The sequence below is a fragment of the Dendrobates tinctorius genome, unplaced genomic scaffold (genome assembly GCF_039654945.1).
Source record: "Dendrobates tinctorius isolate UK_male_01 unplaced genomic scaffold, ASM3965494v1 ptg000254l, whole genome shotgun sequence".
Taxonomy (NCBI): domain Eukaryota; kingdom Metazoa; phylum Chordata; class Amphibia; order Anura; family Dendrobatidae; genus Dendrobates; species Dendrobates tinctorius.
Window position 1 is genome coordinate 18,908,412 of NW_027361921.1, and position 27,604 is coordinate 18,936,015.

Here is a 27,604-nt window from a genome sequence, read left to right on the forward strand (position 1 = left end):
GAAGATGAAACGTGGCTGGGTCTTTCAACATGATAATGATCCAAAGCACACCGCCAGGGCAATGAAGGAGTGGCTTCGTAAGAAGCATTTCAAGGTCCTGGAGTGGCCTAGCCAGTCTCCAGATCTCAACCCTATAGAAAACCTTTGGAGGGAGTTGAAAGTCCGTGTTGCCAAGCGAAAAGCCAAAAACATCACTGCTCTAGAGGAGATCTGCATGGAGGAATGGGCCAACATACCAACAACAGTGTGTGGCAACCTTGTGAAGACTTACAGAAAACGTTTGACCTCTGTCATTGCCAACAAAGGATATATCACAAAGTATTGAGATGAAATTTTGTTTCTGACCAAATACTTATTTTCCACCATAATATGCAAATAAAATGAAAAAAAAACAGACAATGTGATTTTCTGGATTTTTTTTGCTCAGTTTGTCTCCCATAGTTGAGGTCTACCTATGATGTAAATTACAGACGCCTCTCATCTTTTTAAGTGGTGGAACTTGCACTATTGCTGACTGACTAAATACTTTTTTGCCCCACTGTATATACACAGCACGGACCAAAAGTTGTAGATTCACTCTGAAGGCATCAAAACTATGAATAAACACATGTGGAATTATATAATTAACAAAAAAGTGTGAAACAACTGAAAATATGTCTTATATTCTAGGTTCTTCAAAGTAGCCACCCTTTGCTTTGATTACTGCTTTGCACACTCTTGGCATTCTCTTGATGAGCTTCAAGAGGTAGTCACCGGAAATGGTCTTCCAACAGTCTTGAAGGAGTTCCCAGAGATGCTTAGCACTTGTCGACCCTTTTGCCTTCACTCTGCGGTCCAGCTCACCCCAAACCATCTCGATTGGGTTCAGGTCTGATGACTGTGGAGGCTAGGACATCTGGCGTAGCACCCCATCACTCTCCTTCTTGGTCAAATAGCCCTTACACAGCCTGGAGGTGTGTTTGGGGTCATTGTCCTGTTGAAAAATAGATGGTCCAACTAAACGCAAACCGGATGGAATGGCATGCCGCTGCAAGATGCTGTGGTAGCCATGCTGGTTCTGTATGCCTTCAATTTTGAATAAATCCCCAACATTGTCTCCAGCAAAGCATCACCACACCATCACACCTCCTCCTCCATGCTTCACAGTGGGAACCAGGCATGTAGAGTCCATCCGTTCACCTTTTTTGCGTCGCACAAAGACACGGTGGTTGGAACCAAAGATCTCAAATTTGGACTCATCAGACCAAAGCACAGATTTCCACTGGTCTAATGTCCATTCCTTGTGTTCTTTAGCACAAATAAGTCTCTTCTTCTACTTGTTGCCTGTCCTTAGCAGTGGTTTCCTAGCAGCTATTTTACCATGAAGGCCTGCTGCACAAAGTCTCCTCTTAACAGTTGTTGTAGAGATGTGTCTGCTGCTAGAACTCTGTGTGGCATTGGCCTGGTCTCTAATCTGAGCTGCTGTTAACCTGCGATTTTTGAGGCTTGTGACTCGGATGAACTTATCCTCCGCAACAGAGGTGACTCTTGCTCTTCCTTTCCTGGGGCGGTCCTCATGTGAGCCAGTTTCTTTGTAGCACTTGATGGTTTTTGCCACTGCACTTGGGGACACTTTCAAAGTTTTCCCAATTTTTCGGACTGACTGACCTTCATTTCTTAACCCCTTTACCCCCAAGGGTGGTTTGCACGTTCATGACAGGGCCAATTTTTACAATTCTGACCACTGTCCCTTTATGAGGTAATAACTCTGAAACGCTTCCATGGATCCCACTGATTCTGACATTGTTTTTTCTTGGCATATTGTACTTCATATTAGTGGTAAAATTTCATTCATATAAACTTGCGTTTATTTGTTAAAAAAACGGAAATTTGGCGAAAATTTTGAAAATTTCGCAATTTTCCAACTTTGAATTTTTATGCCCTTAAATCACAGAGATACGGCACACAAAAAACTTAACATCTGTTTACTTTACAACAGCACAATTTTGGAACCAAAATTTTTTTTTGTTAGGAAGTTATAAGGGTTTTTTCCACAAAAATTATCTTTTCACCCCAATTTTTATTTTCCCAAGGATAACAGGACCCTAAAAGTTATTGTGCAATTTGTCCTGAGTACGCTGATACCCCATATGTGGGTGTAAATTACTATTTGGGGGCATGGCACAGTTCGGAAGGGAAGCAGCGCCATTTGACTTTTTTGGCTGGAATTGAGATCGGACACCATGTCGCGTTTGGAAAGCCCCTGATGTGCCAAAACAGTGGATACCCCCCACAAATGACACCATTTTGGAAACTAGACCCCCCAAGGATCTTATCTAGATGTGTGGTGAGAGCTTTGAACCCCCAAGGGCTTCACAGAAGTTTATAACGTACAGCCGAACAATTAAAAAAATCATATTTTTTCCACAAAAATGATATTTTCACCCTCAATTTTTATTTTTCCAAGGGTAACAGGACCACAAAAGTTATTGTGCAATTTGTCCTGAGTATGCTGATACCCCATATTTGGGGGTAAACCACTATTTGGGTGCATGGCAGAGCTCGGAAGGGAAGCAGCGCCATTTGACTTTTATGGCTGGAATTGAGATCGAACGCCATGTCGTGTTTGGAAGGCCCCTGATGTGCCAAAACAGTGGAAACCCCCCCACAATTGACACCATTTTGGAAACTAGACCCCCCAAGGAACTTATCTAGATGTGTGGTGAGCACTTTGAACCCCCAAGTGTTTCACTAAAGATTATAATGCCCGGGCGTGAAAATATAAAATCCTGTTTTGTTCCCACATAAATTATCATTTAGTCCCCAATTTTTAATTTTCCCAAGAAGTTTCACAGAAGTTTATAATGCCCGGGCATGAAAATAAAAAAAATCATTTTTTCCACAAACATGATCTTTTAGTCCCCAATTTTTTTATTTTCCCAAAGGGTAACAAGAGAAATTGGACCCCAAAAGTTGTTGTCAAATTTGTCCTGAGTATGCTGATACCCCATATGTGGGAGAAAACTACTGTATGGGCAAACGTCGGGGCTCAGAAGGGAAGTAGTGACGTTTTGGAATGCAGACTTTGATGGAATGGTCTGCGAGTGTCATGTCGTATTTGGAGAGCCTCTGATGTGCCTAAACTGTTGAAACTCCCCACAAGTGACCCCATTTTGGAAACTAGACCCCCCACGGAACTTATTTAGATGTGTGGTGAGCACTTTGAAACCCCAAGTGCTTCACAGAAGTTTATAATGCCCGGGCGTGAAAATAAAAAAATCATATTTTTTTCCACAAAAATGATATTTTTTCCCCCAATTTTTTATTTTCCTAAGGGTAACAGGAGAAATTGGACCCCAAAAATTGTTTTGCAATTTGTCCTGAGTATGCTGATACCCCATATGTGAGGGTAAAGCACTGTTTGGGTGCATGGCAGAGCTTGGAAGGGAAGGAGCACCATTTGGCTTTTTCAACGCAGAATTGGCTGGAATTGAGATCAGACGCCATGTTGTATTTGGAGAGCACCTGATGTGCCTAAACAGTGGAAACCCCCCAATTCTAACTCCAAATCTAACCCCAACACACCCCTAACCCTTATCTCAGCCCTAACCCTAGCCCTAACCCTAGCCCTAACCCTAAACCTGATGGGAAAATGGAAATAAATACATTTTTTTAAATTTTATTATTTTTCCCTATCTAAGGGGGTGATAAAGGGGGGTTTGATTTACTATATATGGCGGGTTTTTATGTTTGGCAGCTGTCACACGCTAAAAGATGCTTTTTATTGTAAAAATAGTTTTTGCATCACCACATTTTGAGAGCTATAATTTTTCCGTGTTTTGATTCACCGAGTCATGTGAGGTCTTATTTTTTGCGGGACGAGTTGACGTTTTTATTGGTACCATCTCCGGGCACGTGACATTTTTTGATCGCTTTTTATTCCGATTTTTGGGATGCAGAATGAACAAAAACCAGCATTACATGAATTTCTTTTGGGGGGTGCGTTTACACCGTTCCCCGTCCAGTAAAACTGATCAAGCGGTTTTATTCTTCGGGTCAGTACGGTTACTGCGATACCTCATTTATGTCATTTTTTTATGTTTTGGCAGTTTTATGCAATGAAAACAATTTTATATAAAAAATAATTATTTTTGCATCGCTTTATTCTGCGAGCTATAACTTTTTTATATCCTTTTTTGCGGGACAACATGATGCTTTCAGCGGTACCATGGTTATTTATATCCGTCTTTTTGATCGCGCGTTATTGCACTTTTTGTTCGGCGGTATGATAATAAAGCATTATTTTTTAATTTGTTTTTTATTTTTCAAGGGGTTCGCTAAAGGGGTTAACTAATGGGACACTTTTATAGGGCGGGTCGTTACAGACGCGGCAATACTAAATATGTGTACTTTTATTGTTTTTTTTTATTTCCAAAAAATGAATTTATTAGGGAATATTTTTTTTTATTAATTTATCTAGCGATTTTTTATAAATTATTTTTAACTTTATTACATTGTCCCAAGGGGGACATAACTGTCATGTGACAGATCGCTGATCTGTCACATCACAGATCGCTGTGACAGATCAGCGATCTGTCACAAGCATTGAAGCAGACTTCCTCGTGCCTGCACTTTGCAGGCAGTGAGGAAGCCGGCTTCCTGCAGGCCCCCAAAGGTCCCCGTCGCCATATTGGATCCGGGGACCTGCAGGGAAGGAGGCCCCCGCAGCAGCACTACACATTATGCTGCTGCATGGGTCTCAGGGAAGAACGGAGGGAGCCCCCTCCCTCCCGATGCTTCCCTAAACCCTGGTTCACTGCGATCGTGTTTGATCGCAGTGTGCCAGGAGTTAACATGTCGGGGGTGGTCCGTGACTGCCCCTGACACATAGTGCTGGGTGTCAGGTGTGATAATCAGCTGACACCTGGCTGCGATCAGCGGCGCTCACCCTGTGAGCGTTGCTGATCGCGCTAGACGTACTATACCGTCCATGGGCATAGGGGCCCGGGACCCATGGACGGTATAGTACGTCTCATGTCAGAAAGGGGTTATAGTAATGATGGCCACTCGTTTTTCTTTACTTAGGCCGGTTTCACATTAGCGCTTTTTCAGCGCACGCACGGCCGGGGGTAGCTCCGCCCCCGAGCCGGCTCTCTGCCCGGCGTGCCCGCCCCTTGCTTGTAGCGCCGCCTACTAGCGGACAGCGGCGCCTGCGATCGGCGCACCCTATCTTTAGCATAGGGTGCGCAGATCGTGCGCAGGCCGTGCGCTAGTTGCGCTTTGACCTGCGCTGCGCACTTTTGACGGTGCGCCGTGCGCGCCAAAATCCGAAAAGTTTGATTTTGCCGCGCACGGCGCACCGTCAAAAGTGCGCAGCGCAGGTCAAAGCGCAACTAGCGCACGGCCTGCGCACGATCTGCGCACCCTATGCTAAAGATAGGGTGCGCCGATCGCAGGCGCCGCTGTCCGCTAGTAGGCGGCGCTACAAGCAAGGGGCGGGCACGCCGGGCAGAGAGCCGGCTCGGGGGCGGAGCTACCCCCGGCCATGCGTGCGCTGAAAAAGCGCTAATGTGAAACCGGCCTAAGCTTCTTTTTTATTGCCATAATACAAATTCTAACAGTCTATTCAGCTGTGTATCCACCAGATTTCTGTACAACACAACTGATGGTCCCAACCCCATTTATAAGGCAAGAAATCCCACTTATTAAACCTGACAGGGCACACCTGTGAAGTGAAAACCATTTCCGGTGACTACCTCTTGAAGCTCATCAAGAGAATGCCAAGAGTGTGCAAAGCAGTAATCAAAGCAAAAGGGGCTACTTTGAAGAACCTAGAATATCTATAATAATAATTGCGCTAAGCAGCTTCCGTCCGGTTGTAATGCAGCTTCTGTCCGGTTGTAACTTGGTGACGTCACATCCAGACAGAAGCTGTCTTTGGCGGTAGCACTGTGCCTCTTCTGCCCCCGCACACTCCGCGACACCATATACCTTTCTAGCAGACACCTTCCTCACCATGCCAGCCATCACCACACACCTCTTGCCATGTTAACCCTCAACACACACTCCTCCTCAACACACACTTCCTCAACACACACTCCTCTCACCTTTCACCATCTCCACTCACGTCCCCCCCTCTTTCACGCCACATACGACCCTTTCTCTCACTCCGTCTCTCATACTCACGCCGTCATCGCCGCTGCTCCACGATCACCGTTGGCATCGGCACGATCCCCGATATTTTCTTCCGCCGGTGCCATCCTGGATCCAGATGTTGTCCACGCCGGCGACATGTTCTTGCGGCGACGCCATCTTGGATCGGCGAAATCCTGCGATACTCAAGATGGCGAGATTTCGCCTATGCCATCTTGAGGATCGCGGGATTTCGCCGATCCAAGATGGCGTCGCCGCAAGAACATGTCGCCGGCGTGGACGATGTCGGGATCCAAGATGGCGTTGGCGAAATCTCACGAGATTTCGCCAACGCCATCTTGGATCCCACGGAATTTCATCATTTACCTCACGCCGACTTGCTGTGCGGACGAGCTGCCTTGCTCCTCTGCCTGTTCACTGCCGGTGTCTAATTACAGGGCCAATTTGCCTCTACCACTTAATAACTACTGCTGGGCAATTACAGGGCCAATTTGCCTCTACCACTTCATAACTACTGCTGGGCAATTACAGGGCCAATTTTGCCTCGACTAGGAGGACACCAGTTTCTTCAAACGTTAAGCATAACTACAGGAGCACCCCAGTTTAAGTCTTCTGCATAATTACACCAGTTAATACGTCATTTATATCGCGCCATTTATATGCCCTGTTTTGCTGTACCTCACTTCTATAAGAAGACTATAAGTACTATAAGAATCTGTTTACACTACAATACTCCAGGACTCCTTCTTCACTGCCAGATAACTGACAAATAGACTCCTTTACCTGTGCCAACATGAGTCATACCAAAAAGTATGCCAATGCCAGTGAAAGGAAAGCAATGTTACCACTACGTCAAAAACAACGCCGTGCTAATGAGACTCCTGAGGAAAAACACCATCGCCTTGACAAGATTAAGGCTTATAAACGCTGTTGTCTCACACACGAATCCCCTAACTCTAAATCCATTAGATTGGCTGAAGAAGCCTCTGCACGCAGTCACCACTGACAACAGACGGCTTCTTCCTCATCATTATTAGTAGACTCACAACAGGATGCTTCCACATCAGCATGTGGAGCAAGTTACTACCACACTTCATCCTATATGCCGTTCACTGACATAACTAATCAGCAATCTGTTTCTGCCCTATCAATACCACCATTAGTCAATACTGATGCACAGTATGGCAATGCCAGTGAAAGGAAAGTCGCTTTAGCACTACATCAAAAACAACACCGTGCTAATGAGACTCCTGAGGTAAAACAGCATTGCCTTGACAAGATTAAAGCTTATAAACACCGTCATCTCACACACAAATCCCCTAACTCTAAATCCATTAGATTGGCTGAAGAAGCCTCTGCACGCCGTCACCGCCGACAACAGACGGCTTCTTCCTCATCATTATTAGTAGACTCACAACAGGATGCTTCCACATCAGCATGTGGAACAAGTTACTACCACACTTCATCCTATATGCCGTTCACTGACATAACTAATCAGCAATCTGTTTCTGCCCTATCAATACCACCATTAGTCAATACCCAAGCACAGTTTCTTTACATCCAGTTTCTGTGACATCCCTACCCTCATCATGGGAGATTTCAACATCCCCATTGCTCTTCCCCTCTCCCCATCTGCTACTCACCTTTTATCTCTAACCTCCTCATTTGGCCTTTCGCAGCTTACTAATTCTCCAACGCATGAAGACGGAAACTCCCTCGACTTGGTCTTCTCTCGGCTTTGTGCAGTGGATGATTTTGCAAACTCCCCTCTCCCGCTCTCTGACCACAATCTTCTTTCATTCTCTATAAAGAACTGCCAGGCTGCTCAGGTCACCCCCACTGTCCAGACTTATAGAAACATACAGGCCATTAACACCCAGAAACTTCTGAAGAACTTGCAGTCTTCATTGGCCCCTATCTCCTCCCTCTCATGTCCTGATTCTGCATTGAAGCATTACAATGAAACACTTCAAAGTGCCCTGGATGAATTTGCACCCCCTATAAATAGAACACCACAACGCAGACGGCGACAACCCTGGCACACGGTGCAAACACGTTTCCTGCAGCGGTGCTCCAGGTGCGCCGAACGTCTGTGGAGAAAATCCAATCTACACGAAGATTTCATCCATTTTAAGTTTATGCTTAGAATATACAACACTGCCCTTCACCTCTCCAAACAAACCTATTTCAACACCCTCATCATCTCACTGTCCAATAACCCGAAACGTCTCTTTGACACTTTTCATTCTCTACTCAATTCAAGAGTACAGGCCCCAACCACGGAGCTCCGAGCTGACGATCTGGCCAATTACTTCAAAGAAAAAATTGACCAGATCCGACAGGAAATTATCTCCAAATCCCCTCATACCATGCACTGTCCTCCCTCCCCCACTGCATCTAACTCACTCTCTGATTTTGAACCAGTCACAGAAGAAGAAGTAAGCAGGCTCCTTGCATCTTCTCGCCCAACTACTTGCACCAGTGACCCATTTCCGTCACATCTCCTCCAGTCCCTTTCCCCTGCTGTCACCCCTCACCTAACTAAAATATTTAACCTCTCTCTCTCTTCTGGTATTTTTCCCTCCTCATTTAAGTATGCCATCATACATCCACTACTTAAAAAACCATCCCTCGACCAAAACTGTGCCACTAACTATAGACCTGTCTCTAATCTTCCCTTCATCTCTAAACTCCTGGAACGCCTGGTCCACTCCCGTCTTATCCGCTATCTCTCAGAAAACTCTGTTCTCGACCTTCTCCAATCCGGTTTCCGCTCTTTACACTCCACTGAAACTGCCCTCACTAAAGTCTCTAATGATCTGCTAACAGCTAAATCAAATGGTCATTACTCCATGCTAATTCTCTTGGATCTCTCTGCAGCATTCGACACTGTGGATCATCAGCTCCTCCTCACTATGCTCCATTCCATTGGCCTCAAGGACACCGTTCTCTCCTGGTTCTCCTCCTATCTCTCCGACCGCTCCTTTACTGTTTCTTTTGCCGGTTCCTCCTCCTCTCACCTTCCCCTTACTGTTGGGGTTCCTCAAGGATCGGTTCTAGGCCCCCTCCTCTTCTCCTTGTACACTGCCCCTATTGGTCAAACAATCAGTAGATTTGGTTTCCAGTACCATCTCTATGCTGATGACACCCAATTATATGCTTCTTCTCCTGACATCACACCAGCCTTTCTAGAAAACACTGGCGATTGTCTAAACGCTGTGTCTAATATCATGTCCTCACTATATCTGAAACTGAACCTGTCAAAGACTGAACTCCTTGTGTTTCCTCCCGCTACTAATGTACCTACACCCGACATTGCCATTTCCGTGTGTGGTTCCACTATTACTCCCCAGCAACATGCCCGCTGTCTTGGGGTCATACTTGATTCCGAGCTTTCCTTTGCCCCCCACATTCGATCACTGGCTCGCTCTTGTCATCTGCACCTCAAAAACATTTCTAGAATTCGACCTTTTCTTACTTTTGACTCTGCAAAAACTCTTACTGTTTCTCTTATTCATTCTCGTCTCGACTATTGTAACTCTCTTCTAATCGGTCTCCCTCTTACCAAACTCTCCCCTCTCCAATCTGTCTTGAATGCTGCAGCCAGGATCATATTCCTCACCAATCGTTACACCGATGCCTCTACCTTGTGCCAGTCATTACACTGGCTACCCATCCACTCCAGAATTCAGTATAAACTTATTACCCTCACCCACAAAGCCCTCCATGGCTCAGCACCACCCTACATCTCCTCCCTTGTTTCAGTATACCACCCTACCCGCGCCCTCCGTTCTGCTGATGACCTGAGGTTGGTATCCTCAATAGTCAGAACCTCCCACTCCCGTCTCCAAGACTTTACACGTGCCACGCCAATTCTTTGGAAGGCACTTCCCAGGTCAATACGATTAGTCCCCAATCCCCACAATTTTAAGCGTGTCCTGAAAACGCATTTATTCAGACTGGCCTATCGCCTCAACACATTAACCTAACCTATCCCTGTGTGGCAGAGCCAAAAGTTTTACCATAACCAGGTTCCCAGCATCATGTTCCCACATGCTTTATGCATCCATTAGCCCTCTGTGTCTGTACTGTTACACACTTAACATTATGGGTGGTCCATACAATCAGGGGAACTGTTACCACCCACCTTTCATGTCTACCTCTTTCCTCATAGACTGTAAGCTTGCGAGCAGGGCCCTCACTCCTCTTGGTATTTGTTATAATCTACTGTATGTGATTATTGTTATGCTGTAATGTCTATTGTCTGTACAAATCCCCTCTGAAATGTAAAGTGCTGCGGAATATGTCGGCGCTATAAAAATAAAATTTATTATTATTATTATTTACATACAAGCTGCAACAGTTAGCCCGCAGAAAGTGCAACCAAGACAAATATACGTTGGTCTCAAAACTAGGCGCAACCCCCCGTTTGGACATGCACTTCTACTACAACCTCACATTTTCACTAATGATGAAAATAGTATTACTGAACACAGATGTGGTGACATGACCCATGTATGTGAGCATTGCCAAGCTTTGCATTTTGTAGCAGAGATACCTTCTGATAACAACTTTACGCTCTGCTGTCAGAAGGGTAAAGTCCATGTACCCATACTACAATTTCCTGATTTCTTTACACGTTTGCTGAAAGGGCAAAGTGAATTTAGCAAAAATTTCATGGATAATATTCGAAGTATTAACAGTTCCTTTGCTTTTGCCTCCATGGGTGCAAATATTTCACCACCTCCTGGATATGGCCCATACTGTTTCCGCATACATGGCCAGATCTATCATAGAACTGGAACACTAAATCCCTCAGATGACCAACAACGCGCATTTGCCCAACTTTACATTCTCAATACCGCTACCGCAAACGAACAACACTTACGATGTAAAGAAAATCAAAAATGTCATCCTACATTGATGAACATTATTGCCCTTCAAATCCAAACTATTAATCCTTTTGTGGCAGCTTATCAAATGTTACGTGATGTGGAAGAACAAGAAAAAATTAAATCTCTACAAAACGGAACTGTCATGCCAAACATCACTATGGCTATTAAACAAGATCGTACTCAAGACCCTCGACGCTACAATAATCCCACTGTCAGTGAAGTAGCAGTCGTGTTTCAAAATGACAATGGTGAGCCACCTTTCAATAGAGACATATTAATTCATTTAAAACCTGATCCCCACAACCCTTTAGCTCCAAAAACACAACAAATTAGCATTCTCCATAGCAATTTGGATGCCCTCCTCTATCCAATATTTTTCCCTTACAGAGACCAAGGATGGCATGATGGACTCAAACAACAAGGCAAAAGTCCGCGGAGGATCACACAACTCCAATACCATTGCTATATGTTATCAGTCAGAAATTACTTTAATCCACTCCTCAATGGTGTTAAGCTAACACAGCAATATTTAGTAGATGCTTATGTCAAAATCGAAGCTATCACCTACATTACATCCGCAACCACCAAAAAGATTTAAAAGTGGAGGATTACTGCCTCCTTCAAGAACATCTACTTCAAAAAATCGATTCAAAAGGGCATCCCTATTGGAAAAACTGTCATTTTACCATCTTCTTTTGAAGGCAGTCCAAGAAACATGCAGCAGCGCTACCAGGATGCTATGGCTATTGTTACGAAGTATGGTCGACCAGATCTATTTATCACCATGAAATGTAATCCTAAGTGGAGTGAGATTACTACACATTTAGAACCGTGGCAGCGTGTTGAACACAGACCAGACTTGGTTGCACGCGTCTTTAAAATTAAACTGGAATCCCTCTTAAAAGACATTAGCAGTGGATTATTTGGAAACGTCACCGCAATGGTCCATGTCATTGAATTTCAGAAGCGTTTTCTCCCACATGCTCATATTTTAATTATTCTTGACAGCCTGTCTAAATTACGGACTGAGGCGGACATAGACAATATAGTCTGGGCTGTAATACCTGATGAAACAATCTATCCTCAGCTCCATAACATTGTTCTTCAACACATGATTTATGATCCGTGTGGAGAACACAATCCTAATTCTCCCTGTATGGATCTTGGAAAGTGTAGCAAAGGTTTCCCTAAACAATACCAACCATATACCATCAAAGAAAAGGACGGCTATCCCACTTACCGCAGACCCATTGGCAAAACATATGAACACCATTCTAAGACGATTGACAATTCATGGGTAGTTCCATATAACCCATTTTTACTCACCAAATACAAGTGCCATATTAATGTAGAAATATGTGCTTCCATTCAAAGTGTAAAATATTTATTTAAATATGTTTACAAAGGACATGACAAAGCCAACCTTGAAATTTCCCAAAATAACATCCAACATGATGAAACACACCAATTTAGGGATTCCAGATATGTTAGTGCACCTGAGACTGCGTGGCGGATATTTGCTTTTCCTATGCATAAACAATCTCATGCCATCATTCGCCTAGCCATACATCTGCCAAATTCTCAACCACTCTATTTTCATGAGAATGACTCTGCAGACAACATCCATCAAAAGCTCAATTCCAATTCTACACTTATCGCGTATTACAACCTTAATAAGATCGACGATAATGCACATAACTATTTCTACCGCAAAATTCCAGAACACTACGTTTGGAAACAAGGCACATGGGAACAAAGAAAACGAGGGGGTCTCACAAATATTGGAAGAATGTATACTGTTAGTGTGAAAGACCAAGAACGCTATTATTTACGTTTGTTGTTACTGCATGTAAAAGCTGCTACCAGTTTTGACAGCATTAAAACCGTCAATGGAGTTATGCATGAAACCTTTAAGGATGCTGCGTTAGCACTCGGATTATTATTCGATGATAGCATCTGGAGACATACTTCAAGAGATGCTTGCATTCTTAACATGCCTTCCCAACTTAGAGACATGTTTGCTTATATCTGTATTTTTGCCCCCCCCAGTAATCCACTTGAATTGTGGAATGAATTTAAGGACCATTTTTTACAAGACTACTGTCATACATACCACAGCGACACTGAAGAGTGTATCGATTGTGAAGGATATGCTATGAAAGATGTCCAAGATGTCCTCATAGTCCATGGAAAAACTTTTGCTGATTTCAATTTACCACGCCCAGCAAAAAATATTAAACACCTCCTTAAACAATATGATAAGGATTATGAGTTAAAAAAAGCTGCATAGATGAAAGAAACTCTTAATCAGGAGCAACTTTTTGCCTACAATGTCATTACTGAAGCTTTACAAAATAGCAGTTTAACACCAAAGTGCTTTTTTCTCGATGAACCTGGTGGCAGTGGAAAGACCTACCTATACCACCTACTTACACATCATTTAAGAGGACAAGGAGAAATTGTCTCACCTGCAGCGACTACAGGAATAACAGCTAACTTGATACAAGGAGGCCGAACAATCCACTCTCTATATGGCATACCTATTCCGATCAACGAAACATCTGTTTCCAGGATTAAAAATGGTACAAATGCAGGAAAACATTTACAGAGTACAAAACTTTTTATTATTGATAAGTGCACCATGGTCCAAAAACATGCATTGAATGTGATAGATAGACTTCTACGTGACATCATGACAGCAAATGTTGCTGAAAAAAATAAAACACCGTTTGGAGGTAAAGTTATTGTTCTTGGAGGAGACTTCAGACAATGTCTTCCCGTCATCGCTCATGGAACAAGAACAGACATTGTAGATTCCTGCATTAAATATTCACAACATTGGCAACATTTTACCAGACTACCGCTAATCAACAACATGTGCTCCACTGATCCTGAATACAGCACTTGGTTGCTTAAACTTGGAAATGGTGAGCTGTCTAATGAACATAACCTTGGAGAGGATGTCATTGAAATTCCTCTAGACATGCTTTCCACTGGCTCTATAGTAACCGAGATCTTTGGAGACCATATTTGCATTGATGTTAATGACAAACAAAGCCTCAACACTGCTGCATCACATGCTATACTATGTCCAAAAAATGATGACGTAGATTTTCTGAACTGTAAAGTAATGGATCGCATCAGTGGTGATTATACTGTATATACAAGCGATGATTCTGTCGATGCTGATGAGGCAGAGGAATGTGAAAACTACCCAGTTGAATTTTTAAACTCTCTGACACCATCAGGAATGCCATCACATCTCTTAAAACTTAAAATTGGCACCATTGTGATGCTATTAAGAAACCTAAACACCAAGAAAGGTCTCTGCAATGGCACTCGCCTCATTGTCACTGCCTTACTCCGCAACATCATACTGGCTCAGCTGAAGGAGACATTGTATTTATTCCACGCATCGATTTGTGTCCTTCAGAAACTGGGTTACCTTTTAAATTAAAACGTCGACAGTTTCCTCTAAAACCTGCTTTTGCTATGACTATTAACAAATCCCAAGGACAGACCCTCAATCGAGTTGGCATTTTTTTTGCCCGAACCTGTATTTGCCCATGGACAATTGTATGTTGCATTCTCCTGAGTAAAGCAACGCAGCAACGTTAGGGTCAAAGTGGTGGATACACCACTTCAAGGACAATTGCTACCTAATAGCCCAAAAATCTTCACTAGAAATGTTGTTTACAAGAATGTCTTACTTTAAACTATTTAAGTTGGTCCTGGAATGGATAGATATAAATAATAGTTACATTCTAAATAGATATAGATAATAGACTTCTAAGACTTCTATACATAGCTTGATATATGTTATATATATAGATATTCTAAGCAGATAGATATATCATACACTAATTATCTCTTTCACATATATGTCATAGACACATTTAAATCCATAGAAACATACATACGTATAGGTATATATAAATTAAAAAAATAAATAAATAAAAATACAAAAGCAAAAAAAATTTAGGCACACATACGTAGATTTCAACTACATAGCTAACATATACCTACATAACTTAGGTAATAATAATGAATGTTTTATTTATTTATAGAGTACTATTATTTCAATAGCACTTTACATACATCAGTCCCTCTTGAGGCTCACTATGTAAATATCCTATCCACATAAAAACATAGGTGTGATACATTTACACATAATTCTCAATTTTACTGTAACACACATTAAGTATAAGAGGGGAGATGTGTATCATCAAAATTCTTTCATTTGGTGATATGAACCCAGATGTCAAGGTCCAGCATCATATTTGCTGCTGAGATATGTTATTTCCTCTTTTGACAGGGCTGGGTTTTTGTGAACAGCTAAAGAGATAGGTGAGATGGCTGTTCACCACATCTCCTTCTCAAGGTGTGCTGCTCACAGTGCCGCACAACACATGGTCAACGCTACATCACTATCCTCCCGATGCGACAGCATCGGGCCTTAATCTAGTAAGACATATTTTCAGTTGTTTCACACTTTTTTGTTAATTATATAATTCCACATGTGTTAATTCATAGTTTTGATTCCTTCAGAGTGAATCTACAGTTCTCATAGTCATGAAAATAAAGAAAACTCTTTGAATGAGAAGGTGTGTCCAAACTTTTGGTCTGTACTGTATATATATATATATACAGTGGGGTAAAAAAGTATTTAGTCAGTCAGCAATAGTGCAAGTTCCACCACTTAAAAAGTTGAGAGGCGTCTGTAATTTACATCATAGGTAGACCTAAACTATGGGAGACAAACTGAGAAAAAAAAATCCAGAAAATCGCATTGTCTGTTTTTTTTTCCTTTTATTTGCATATTATGGTGGAAAATAAGTATTTGGTCAGAAACAAGCAATCAAGATTTCTGGCTCTCACAGACCTGTAACTTCTTCTTTAAGAGTCTCCTCTTTCCTCCACTCATTACCTGTAGTAATGGCACCTGTTTAAACTTGTTATCAGTATAAAAAGACACCTGTGCACACCCTCAAACAGTCTGACTCCAAACTCCACTATGGTGAAGACCAAAGAGCTGTCAAAGGACACCAGAAACAAAATTGTAGCCCTGCACCAGGCTGGGAAGACTGAATCTGCAATAGCCAACCAGCTTGGAGTGAAGAAATCAACTGTGGGAGCAATAATTAGAAAATGGAAGACATACAAGACCACTGATAATCTCCCTCGATCTGGTGCTCCACGCAAAATCCCACCCCGTGGGGTCAGAATGATCACAAGAACGGTGAGCAAAAATCCCAGAACCACGCGGGGGGACCTAGTGAATGAACTGCAGAGAGCTGGGACCAATGTAACAAGGCCTACCATAAGTAACACACTACGCCACCATGGACTCAGATCCTGCAGTGCCAGACGTGTCCCACTGCTTAAGCCTGTACATGTCCGGGCCCGTCTGAAGTTTGCTAGAGAGCATTTGGATGATCCAGAGGAGTTTTGGGAGAATGTCCTATGGTCTGATGAAACCAAACTGGAACTGTTTGGTAGAAACACAACTTGTCGTGTTTGGAGGAAAAAGAATACTGAGTTGCATCCATCAAACACCATAGCTACTGTAAAGCATGGTGGTGGAAACATCATGCTTTGGGGCTGTTTCTCTGCAAAGGGGCCAGGACGACTGATCCGGGTACATGAAAGAATGAATGGGGCCATGTATAGTGAGATTTTGAGTGCAAACCTCCTTCCATCAGCAAGGGCATTGATGATGAAGCGTGGCTGGGTCTTTCAACATGACAATGATCCAAAGCACACCTCCAGGGCAACGAAGGAGTGGCTTCGTAAGAAGCATTTCAAGGTCCTGGAGTGGCCTAGCCAGTCTCCAGATCTCAACCCTATAGAAAACCTTTGGAGGGAGTTGAAAGTCCGTGTTGCCAAGCGAAAAGCCAAAAACATCACTGCTCTAGAGGAGATCTGCATGGAGGAATGGGCCAACATACCAACAACAGTGTGTGGCAACCTTGTGAAGACTTACAGAAAACGTTTGACCTCTGTCATTGCCAACAAAGGATATATCACAAAGTATTGAGATGAAATTTTGTTTCTGACCAAATACTTATTTTCCACCATAATATGCAAATAAAAGGAAAAAAAAACAGACAATGTGATTTTCTGGATTTTTTTTTTCTCAGTTTGTCTCCCATAGTTGAGGTCTACCTATGATGTAAATTACAGACACCTCTCATCTTTTTAAGTGGTGGAACTTGCACTATTGCTGACTGACTAAATACTTTTTTGCCCCACTGTATATATATATATATATATATATATATATATATATATATATAATCTAGTAAGTAACATAAGGCCCTATCTCATTTTTGTATATGTATTCGTGTAAGCTATTTGCTTCAATAAGACCATGTACACATTAATCAATGTTGGAATATAAATAATTTTTTGTACTGACCATAAGAGGAAGCATAGAGAATGACAGGGTACAAGAGCAGAGCTACAGAGAAGGGGTGAGAAGGTAATAGGTAGGTAAGAATATATTAATATTATTTTATGATGGACAAAGTCTTCTATTCTTATTGGCAAGGTAAAATAAAACTTAAAAAGCTTTCAACTGAAGTAATTAAAAGCCTCTAATCTTTTCATCATTTTATCACCAGGGCTCACTTGAACCAGGGGCTGTACTTCCACATAAGTTAAAGAGGATTTTAAAGTTCAAATTCTTAGAGAAATTTCAACAATTGTTAAATGAAAGTATTGAAGTAAGATGAAATCCTTTCTCTATTCTTTTACCTGTGTGCACTTTTATAAACACTGTCTACTACTTTTTTGGATTAAAAATATAAAATTGAATAACTTTGTTCCTGTTGGTCTATAGACTGCATTCCTGAAGCCTCCTGAGGTCATACGTCACCAGTCATGGGTTTGTATAAACGACTGATGGTGGCAGCAAGTTTTTATTGGGTTATTGCAGAGCTTGACAGTGAGCGTACCCAAGTATATATACAGTAGATATATATATATATATATATATACATATCAATAACGGGGAAAATAAGTATTTGATACAGTTTGGATTTTGCAAGTTTCCCACCTACAAAGAATGGAGAGGTCTGTAATTTTTATCGTAGTTACACTTCAACTGTGAGAGACAGAATCTAAAAATAAAAAAAAGAAAATCACATTGTATGATTTTTAAATAATTAATTTGCATTTTATTTAATAAAATATTAGGTCACCCAGCAAGAATTCTTGCTCTCATAGATGTTAGTTTTTCTTTAAGAAGCCCTCCTACTCTGCTCTCATTACTTGAATTAATTGCACCTGTCTGAACTTGTTACCTGTATAAAAGACACCTGGCCACACACGCAATCACTCACACTCCAACCTCTCCACCATGGCCAAGACCAAAGAGATGTCTAAGGGCACTAGGGACAAAATTGTAGACCTGCACACGAATGGGTGACAGGGCAGTAGGAAAGCAGCTTGGTGAGAAGGCAACAACTGTTGGCACAATTATTAGAAAATGGAAGAAACACAAGATGGCTGTCAATCTTCCTCATTCTGGGACTCCATGCAAGATCTCGCCTCATGGAGTAAGGCTTATTCTAGAAAAGGTCAAAAATCAGCCCAGAACTATTTGGGAGGAACTGGTCAATGATCTAAAGAGAGCTTGGGCCACAGTCTTAAATGTTACTGTTGGTAACACACTACACCGTCATAGATTAAAATCCTGCATTGCACGAAAGGTCCCCCTTCTCACACCAACACATGTCCAGGCCTGTTTGACATTTGCCAATGACCATCTGGATGATCTAGAGGAGGCATGGGAGAAGGTCATGTGATCAGATGAGACCCAAACAGAACTTTTTACTATCATCTCCACCCACCATGTTTGGAGGAAGAAGAAGGATCAGTACAACCCCAATAACACCATCCTTACCATGAAGAGTGATGGCTGAAACATCATTTTTTGGAGGTGCTTTTCTATAAAAGGGACAAGATGACTGAATCATATTGAAGGGAGGATAGCTGGGCCATGTGTCACGACATTTTGGAAAACAGCCTCTATCTGTCAGTAACTGCTGTAGTGTACTAATAGCACCGTATGCAGTGAAGAGGCAGTGACCCACAAAGTTCAAACACAAATTCTCTTTAATGTGTTGTGTTCACTTCACAGCATTAAAGTCCAGTTCACACAAGTGCATATTATTAAAGTCCAATTCACAGCACTACATAATACACAGTATCCACCGGATCGCTGCCGGGTCTAAGACAGTCCTCGTGTGACCAGTTACCTTGGCCGACTGCACCATTGTGTACGCTGTGGGTGCCAGGTGTCTCAGCTTCCCTGGCAGCTTGGCTCCATTTGCTTGTGTTCATCACAGAGGAGCTCTTCAGAGCCAATTGCTCTGCCCTCTAGCATACACCACACTGATACTGACTCTAAAGGGTACCTCACACATAGCGAGATTGCTAGTGAGATCGCTGAAACTTCACAGGTTTTGTGATGCAACAGCGACCTCGCCAGCGATCTTGCTACGTGTGACACATAGCGGCGACCGGCCCGCTGCTGCGATATCGCTGATCATGCTTGATTGTTCTAGGCCATTTTTTGATCGTTGGTGTCCAGCAGGCCAGCATGCATCGCTGTGTTTGACGCCATAACAACGATGAGCGACCTCATTGGTGACTCAGAACTCACAGGCGTGATTTTTCTTTGTATTTTCAACGCCCCCTCAGCTCCGATTGGAGGTCTCAAATTAGGATCTTTGTAACATTTCCTTTTATAGGTCAGCTATGAATTATATGCAATCATAACATTTAACGTGAACAGTTATAATAATCGCATGTCCCCGTGTCAGTGACTGTGGATCCACAAATAAATAGCGCACTAGTGACTCAGACAGGGACGCTGAAGCAAACCGCGTAGTGATAGCGCAGTAGTGGCCACCAATCAGAGCAGAGGGGCATGGAAAAGGCAACGCTGAAGCACGCCTATCGAGGTCTGAGTCGTCAGAATAGCTGCTTTGTGACAAGGTCCCAACGACCGCCGAGGTCGTTATACAGATTTTCATATCATTGCTACATCGTTGAGTAGATCTGCCTGTTTGACAGCTTACTAAAACCAGATCCTGATGCTAAAATATAGCGAAGATCAACAACAGAGCATTCAATGGTAAAATCCACTTTTATTAATTCACATATAAAAAATGTAAAAATTTTTTTTCATGTTTACAACAAAGGTACAAGAAAAAGAAGAACACAAAACTCCCATTATCATAAAAATTGCTGCATGGCTCAGGACCATATGGCTACGATTCATGAAAAATAGCGTTAGGGCAGAAGGACGGGACTCCCACCTCAGACACAATATGCTGCTAGGATCCAGGTAATGGCCTCTGTGGCTCCCATAATGAATTACATTCACTAGACTTTCTCTTTGTGTCTGGTTGAGGCAGCAGTCCTTATAAACATACAGCCCTTATAACTGTGTGTTAGTACTATAGCTAATCATCTGTGGATGTCAGGATATAGTGGGTGTTTTCAGCCAGAATAGTAGTTGTGCATGTGCCTTTTTTTGTAAACTGGTTTGGTGGTTGTAGTCATCATTATCTACTGGGTTAATGAGAACACATCTGCTTGTTAATTAATTATACCTTCTGTGCTATTTTTCATGAATTGTAGCCATATGGTCCTGAGCCATGCAGCAATTTTTATGATAATGGGAGTTTTGTGTTCTTCTTTTTCTTGTACCTCTGTTGTAAACATGAAAACATTTTTTTACATTTTTTATATGTGAATTAATAAAAGTGGATTTTACCATTGAATGCTCTGTTGTTGATCTTGGCTATATTTTAGCATCAGGATCTGGTTTTCCATTGTTGATTATAGGAGCATAGTGTATTGACATTTTTTGGCATGTTTGGGAGTGACTACTAGCGACCATGTAGCGACGTACCAGCGATCCTTACCAGGTCGTATCGTTGTCGGGATCGCTGGATCACCGCTATGTGTAACGGGACCCTAACACTGGACCTGACACACTCATATCCTTTCCTGCAGGGTTTTTAACAGAACCTATGGCCTTTAGTCACATGGAAAACCTGGGACTGGTGTGAAACGGACAGCACAACTACTATCCTGCAGTCTGTTTCACAACACAAGATCCCAAAGCAGATTTTCCCTACATCTGCCTTGGTAAATAGCATGTCCAAGGCTAACACTAATTTTTATTATTTTTAATCTGCATTGCAGTCACCGCTAACCCCGTGACTGCCATGCACTTCTATGGCCTTCTTATGAATCCGTGCACACCCTGGGGAGAACAAACAGCGAACCCTACCTGTGACATGGGTCACTTCCTCCCATATGCTCCTCCCCGTTCATACCTGTGGGGTTGAACACTTGTCACCCCATATGAGGGCGAGACAGGTCTTCCACATGACCTGGTGATATCCCTGACCGGCAGTGCACTAAGAAACCAATGTAGGGACCAGAACCATTGATTGGCACATGCATCCCTCCCCTTTATGTTTCTCCTCCATACTTCATTATGGGACTACCCACCACCCCATTCTCCATCGCAGATGATACGCCCATTTTCATGTTTAACCGTAGATTTGGGCCGGTTTTGAGTGGTCTCGTCCTTGCTTATTTTGTGTTCAGTAACCCCGCATCTCATCCTGTCACCTAAGTACTTGTCTTCGGGCCCCTGGTACCATTTTCTCTGTACACTTACCCGTGCTTCAGTGACTACATCATGATGAAACGCCGTGGTCTGCACCGACAACTCTGAGCATACGTCTGTATTATGTTTCACCCGAACCTGAGCCTCCCAAAACTGCTGTCTAGCGAGTGCTCTATCTATTTTACCCTGACCCCCGGCCACATCCTTGGCCGGTGCATTGCAGTCATCACTACTCCCTTGACTGACATGCACTCCTATGGCCTTTATATGCCTCCGTGCATACCCTGGGGAGAGCAAACAGCAACCCCTTCCTGTGACACGAGTCACTGCCTTACACAGCATTGAAGATGGCTCTTGGCTGGGTTTTTCAGCATGACAATGACCTGAAACACAGACCCAGAGGAACTAAGATGTGGCTCCGTAAGAAGCATTTCAAAGTCCTGGAGTGGCCTAGCCAGTCTTCAGACCTGAATCCAATAGAAAATCCTTGGACGGAGGTGAAACTCAATATTGCCCAGTTACAGCCCTGACACAGACACCTGAAAAATCTACAGGAGATCTGTATAGAGGAGTGGGCATAAAGCCCTACTGCATTGTGTGCAAATATGGTCAAGAACTACAGGGAATGTGTGACCTCTGTATTTGCAAACAAAGATTTCTGTGCCAAATATTAAATTCTGTTTTTTATTGTATCAAATACTTATTTTATGGAATAAAATGCAAATTAATTATGTAAAAATAATACAATGTGATTTTCAGGATTTATTTTTAGATTCTGTCTCTCACATTGGAAGTGTACCTACAATAATAATTATAAACCTCTACATTCTTTGTAGGTGGGAAACTTGTAGGCTTTGTATCAAATACTTATCTTCCCCACTGTATATTCAATGCATTGGAATTGGATTTGATTGTACTGTAAATTAACTGAGAAGTGCCCAATAGCTTTCTTAGCTTTGAAAGCAGCCGTGGCCTTGTCCTTCAATTGTCAGTCAAATGTGTATTTTTCTTGATGATTGGAGGCAGCTGAGTGCCGGTTTGTTACAAAAAGGAAACAGCTGTGGATCTCTGTGAAAAAATCTCAGCTGTTCCCTGACAAATTGGTGGCAAGTGGTGGGATATCTGTGTGATCCCCTGGCTGTTCCATGACATAGTGTAATAATTGTAATAATGTTTTATCTTGAAACACGAACCAGGCAATATCTACAGTAATTATTCATTATTCATAGAATCATAGAATCGTAGAGTTGGAAGGGACCTTCTGGGCCATTTGGTCCAACCCCCTGCTCAAAGCAGGATTCGCTAAATCATCCCAGACAGATGTCTGTCCAGCCTCTGTTTGAAGATATCTATTGAAAAAGAGCTCACCACCTCTCGTGGCAGCCTGTTCCACTCATTGATTACTCTAACTGTCAAAAAGATTTTTCTAATATCTAATCTGTGTCTCCTCCCATTCAGTTTCATCCCATTGCTTCTAGTTTTTCCTTGTGCAAATGAGAATAAAGATGATCCTTCTACAATGTGACAGCCCTTGAGATATTTGTAATCAGCTATTAAGTCTCCTCTCAGTCTTCTCTTCTGCAAGCTAAACATTCCCAAATCCTGCAACCTTTCCTCATAAGACAGGGTTTGCAGACCAGTCACCATTCTGGTCGCTCTTTTCTGAACTTGCTCCAGTTTGTTGATGTCTTTTTTAAAATGTGGTGCCCAAAATTGGACACAGTATTCCAGATGAGGTCTGACCAAAGAGGAGTAGAGGGCAATAATGACTTCACGTGATCTAGACTGTATGCTTCTGTTAATACATCCTAGAATTGCATTTGCCTTCTTTGCTGCTGCATCACACTGTTGACTCATATTCAGTCTGTGATCTATTAGTATACCCAAGTCTTTTTCACATGTGCTGTTGCTTAGCCCTATTCCTCCCATTCTGTATATGCTTTTTCATTTTTTTTGCCCAGATGTAGGACTTTGCTTTTTCCCTGTTAAAAACCATTCTGTTAGTTGCTGCCCACTGCTACAGTTTATTTATATCTTTTTGAATCCTCTCTCTCTTCTCTAGTATTAGCTATCCCTCCAAGCTTTGTGTCATCAGCAAATTTAATCAGTTTACCCTCAATTCCTTCATCTAAATTGTTGATAAAGATGTTGAACAATACAGGGCCCAGGACAGAGCCCTGTGGTACCCCACTTGAGACATTCATCCAACTGGATGTGCAGCCATTTACGACCACTATTTGGGTCCTATCACTAAGCCAGTTATGAATCTATCTAACAGTTGCCTTTCCATTCCATACTTAGCCATTTTTTCAATAAGGATTGTGTGAGATACTTTGTCAAATGCTTTGCTGAAGTCAAGATATACTATATCTACAGCATTTCCCTGATCCACCCAATCAATGATTCTGTCATAGAAGGAAATTAAGTTAGTCTGACATGACTTATTAATTACAAGCCCATGCTGACTCTGTTTAATCACTTCATTCTTATCCAGGTACTTACATAGATGTTGTTTAATGATTTGTTCAAAGATCTTTCCTGGTATAGAAGTCAGACTCACCAACCTATAGTTGCCTGGTGTAATGCTAGGGGGTACCTAAGTTAGAGAGTGGACCCTCTGGATCGCGGATCCGGAGCCCCAGGGTCGAGCACACCAGGTGAAGACCGACCCCTATACAGGGATCGTTTGGGGCAGGACCACAGAGGACGGAGGCGCGACAGCCGGAACCAAGAGGGACGGCTCCACGGACAGAAGGAGAGGGAAGGCAATGGTACGAAGAACGAGCAGGGACCAGAGGAACAGGACAGAACCAATACGGAAGGCAGGCACGTGGGAAGACCTAGGCGGACTGAAGGCGGAGGACGGCACCGGGGATGGAAGACAGTGCCCAGGCAGGCTGGGAGGGAAGGAAGCAGGAGACAGGGAGCGACAGGGAGTGTCAGGCGGAACGCGGATTAGCTACAGTAGAACTGTAGAGGCCAGAGGGTGCAGGAAAACTACACGATCATCAGGCGTCCTCCTAACTGCGAGGACGCCTGAAGTACAGCAACCCCCGGATGTGCGTCACCCAAACCCGCCCTTCGGCGCCGCCCATCGCAGGGGAGACCAAGCCCGCCCCTCAGCGCCGCCCATTATGGGAGAGAGAGGGAAGACGGCGGCGAGCGCGAACCAGGGGGCGGGAAGCAGGAGCCGACGTGAAGAGGAATTGACGGCGGGCGCGTGACCGGGCGGGAGCGCGCAGGTGAGGGGATGCCGCAGCGGCCGCCGCAGCAAAAGGGGCATCGGCGGGCATAACCGCCGATGTCACAGTACCCCTCCCCTTACGGCGTCCCTTAGCGAGATTGGCCAAAAACTTTTTTAGAATGCGAGGGGCGTTGATATTCTCCCGAGGCTCCCAGGACCTCTCCTCGGGACCAAAACCCACCCAATCGATAAGAAAAAGGGTCTTACCCCGGGCTTTTTTCATAGCCAAGATGTCCTTGACCTCGAAGACGTTATCAGAGATGGCAGGAGAAGGAGGGACGATGGAAACCGGTTGGAACCGATTCAGGACTACGGGTTTCAGGAGCGAGACATGGAAAGCGTTGGGCACCCGGAGCGAAGCAGGCAACCTCAGTTTGTAAGCCACGGCATTAATACGTCCAATCACCTCAAACGGTCCAATGTACCGAGGACTCAGCTTGTAAGAGGGAACTCTCAGACGGATATGTCGAGTTGAAAGCCAGACCTTGTCACCAGGATGGTACGGGGGTACGTCCTTCCGTCTCTTGTCTGCATGCTTCTTGATTCGGTCGTTGGCACTTTTGAGCGCATCCCTGGTCTCTCTCCAAATCTGCGAGAATTCTTTAGCAAGAGAATCGGCTGCGGGTACCTCGGTAGAGGTGGAAAAAGGCAACGGAATACCTGGGTTTTGACCGGTTACCACAAAAAAAGGTGACCTGGTGGTAGATTCACTGGGATGATTATTGTGCGAGAATTCAGCCCAAGGTAAGAGCGCAACCCAGTCGTCTTGATGAGCGTTGGTGAAGTGACGTAGGAAGGTGGTTAACCCCTGATTAATTCGTTCCACTTGCCCGTTGGTCTGAGGATGATATGCGGAGGAAAAGTCGAGAGATGTACCCATAAGCCGGCAGAGTGCCCTCCAGAAGCGGGAGGTGAACTGGACCCCCCGATCCGACAGAATCCGCTGAGGAAGACCATGCAGCCTGAAGACCTGGTGGATGAAGATCTCAGCCAACTTCGGGGCGGACGGTAAGTCCCGATAAGGGAATAAAATGGGCCATCTTAGAAAAGCGATCTGCCACGACTAAGATGGTGGTACATCCGGCCGAGCGGGGCAAATCGGTCACAAAGTCCATGGCGATCTGTTGCCAGGGGGCTTCAGGAACTGGCAAAGGGTGAAGAAGACCGGCGGGCAAAGTCCTAGCCACCTTATTCTGGGCACAGATTGTGCAAGAGGCCACGTAGTCCATCACATCCTGGCGAAGCGTGGGCCACCAATAATACCGGGAAAGCAGGAAGAGAGTCTTCTTGGTCCCAACGTGTCCAGCAATTTTGGAGGAATGTCCCCAGCACAACACCTCTATACGTTTGCCTGGAGGGACGAAGGTCTTACCGGGCGGAGGGGTGGCAAAATTCACAGGAGCCACGGTGATCATCCTGGAAGGCTCGATGATACAGGATGGGATTTCGTCCCTCTCTGAAGACTGCAACGACCTGGAAAGGGCATCGGCCTTGATGTTCCTATTACCCGGTCGGAAGTGAAGTTGGAAGTCAAAGCGGGAAAAAAACAGGGCCCACCTGGCTTGCCGGGCATTGAGCCTTTGGGCGGATTGCAGATAGGCCAGGTTTTTGTGGTCTGTGAGGATGGTAAAGGGATGTACAGCTCCTTCGAGTAAATACCGCCATTCAGTCAAGGCCATCTTAATGGCCAGTAATTCACGGTCCCCAATGGAGTAGTTGCACTCCGCCGGTGAAAAGACTTTAGAGAAGAAACCGCATGGAACCAGCCGTCCGGACGAAGCCTGCTGGGACAAGACCGCCCCAGCTCCAGTGGAGGAGGCATCCACTTCCAGGACAAAGGGTCTGCTGGCCACAGGCCGATGCAAAATGGGTGCTGAGGCAAAAGAACGTTTCAGAGTTTGGAAAGCTTTTTCCGCTTCAGGGGACCAGCTGTTGGGCTTCGTTCCTTTACGGGTCAGGTCCGTGATGGGTTTGGTAACCGTGGAAAAGTGAGGCACAAACTGGCGGTAATAGTTTGCGAACCCAAGAAACCGCTGGATGGCCTTAATCCCCACAGGACGAGGCCACTTGAGTACCGCACCGAGTTTTTCGGGATCCATGCTTAGACCGGAGTCGGAGACGACATATCCCAAGAAGGGTAGTGACGACTGCTCAAAAAGGCATTTCTCGATCTTGGCGTAGAGTTGGTTCTCTCGGAGACGATGCAAGACCAAGCGTACACTCCTGCGATGAGAAGGCAGATCGGGGGAGAAAACGAGGATGTCGTCCAGGTAGATGACAACACAAGAATAGAGTAGATCCCGGAATACCTCATTGATAAATTCTTGGAACACAGCGGGGGCATTGCAAAGGCCGAATGGCATGACTAGATATTCATAATGCCCGTCACGAGTATTGAAGGCCGTCTTCCACTCGTCCCCAGCACGGATTCGGACCAAATTGTAGGCTCCCCGCAGGTCTAACTTCGTGAAGATCCGGGCTCCTCTCAACCGGTCAAAAAGCTCCGGAATCAACGGAAGAGGGTAACGATTCTTGATGGTGATTTTGTTCAGGCCCCGATAATCAATGCAAGGCCGCAGTGATCCATCTTTCTTCCGGACGAAGAAAAAACCTGCGCCTGCAGGAGAGGAGGACTTTCGGATAAACCCCTTGGAGAGATTTTCGTGGATATATTCCGTC

The 27,604-nt window shown here is 43.9% G+C and overlaps 1 protein-coding gene across 1 annotated transcript in view; it reads left to right on the plus strand.

The window, feature by feature from the left end:
• Positions 1 to 27,604, plus strand: part of TRPM2 (transient receptor potential cation channel subfamily M member 2) — a 1,217,227-nt gene that overhangs the window by 1,149,212 nt on the left and 40,411 nt on the right. The window contains exon 33 of the mRNA XM_073558209.1: positions 17,651 to 17,752. Coding sequence (XP_073414310.1) covers positions 17,651 to 17,752 — 102 coding nt within the window. The remainder of the gene's footprint in view (positions 1 to 17,650; positions 17,753 to 27,604) is intronic.